Source organism: Lepidothrix coronata, unplaced genomic scaffold, assembly GCF_001604755.1.
Source record: "Lepidothrix coronata isolate B3197 unplaced genomic scaffold, Lepidothrix_coronata-1.0 Scaffold502, whole genome shotgun sequence".
Taxonomy (NCBI): domain Eukaryota; kingdom Metazoa; phylum Chordata; class Aves; order Passeriformes; family Pipridae; genus Lepidothrix; species Lepidothrix coronata.
Genome location: NW_016690682.1, coordinates 33,607 through 34,868, shown reverse-complemented (window position 1 = coordinate 34,868; position 1,262 = coordinate 33,607). Strand labels below are relative to the sequence as shown.

The 1,262-nt window shown below is 57.0% G+C and overlaps 1 protein-coding gene across 1 annotated transcript in view; it reads left to right on the top strand.

Moving 5' to 3' along the window:
- EPHX2 (epoxide hydrolase 2) overlaps positions 1-1,262 on the top strand; it is a gene marked incomplete at its 5' end in the record, with an annotated part of 14,260 nt that overhangs the window by 3,833 nt on the left and 9,165 nt on the right. The window contains 4 exon segments of the mRNA XM_017839829.1: positions 317-428; positions 505-579; positions 630-650; positions 652-685. Coding sequence (XP_017695318.1) covers positions 317-428; positions 505-579; positions 630-650; positions 652-685 — 242 coding nt within the window.

Sequence of the window (1,262 nt, the reverse complement as noted above, 5' to 3'; positions counted from 1 at the left end):
GTGGCCTCACTGAACATTCCATACCCCTGATCCCAAATTCCGGGATAACGCTGATTATTCCCACCGGGAATGCTCAGGGCTGTGGCTTTGCTGAACTCGCTGTTCCACATCCGGAATTCTGGGATAACGCTGATTTTTCCGACTGGGAATTCCCAGGGCCGTGGCTTTGCTGAACTCACTGTTCCACATCTGGAATTCCAGGATAACGCTGGTTTTTCCCGCTGGGAATGCTCAGGGCCATGACCTCTCTTAACACTCCATTCCGCTGATCCCGAATTCCGGGATAACGCCGCTTTTTCCCTTTGGGAATTCCCAGGGCCGTGGCCTCGCTGAACACCCCGTACCGCCCGGCCGATCCCGCCGTGGATATCCTGGAGAAGATGAAAGAACATCCCGCCCTGGAATACCAGTTCTACTTCCAGGAGCCGGTGAGCTTCCCGGGGGTTTTCCCGGGATGCGGGACGGGCGCGGAATTCCCCCCCTGGATCCCGATTTTTCCCGCAGGGAGTGGCGGAGGCGGAGCTGGAGAAGGACATCGGGCGGACCCTCAAGGCCCTGATCCGCTCCACGCACCCGGAGGTAACGCTGGGATCGGGGGAATTCGGGAATTTGGGAATTTGGAAATTCAGGAGAGGCTCCAGAGCGTCCCAGGGGATCCCTGGGTTGTCTTCCCGTCCCGGTTTGTCCTCCTCTTCCCGCCTTTTCCTGGGAATGGCTGATCCCAGCGCTGGTATCCAGGGCTGTTCCATCATTTCCCGATCCCTTGGGATGCTCCCAGCTCTGGTATCCAGTGATTCCCAATCCCTTGGGATGCTCCCAGCTCTGCTATCCATTGGATCCTGATCCCTTGGGATGCTCCCAGCTCTGGTATCCAGTGATTCCCAATCCCTTGGGATGCTCCCAGCTCTGGTATCCAGTGATTCCCAGTCCCTTGGGATGCTCCCAGCTCTGCTATCCATTGGATCCTGATCCCTTGGGATGCTCCCAGCTCTGGTATCCATTGGATCCCGATCCCTTGGGATGCTCCCAGCTCTGGTATCCATTAGATCCTGATCCCTTGGGATGCTCCCAGCTCTGGTATCCATCTGTTCCCAATCCCTTGGGATGCTCCCAGCTCTGGTATCCATTGGATCCCGATCCCTTGGGATGCTCCCAGCTCTGGTATCCATTGGATCCTGATTCCTTGGGATGCTCCCAGCTCTGGTATCCATTGGATCCTGATTCCTTGGGATGCTCCCAGCTCTGGTATCCATTGGATCCTG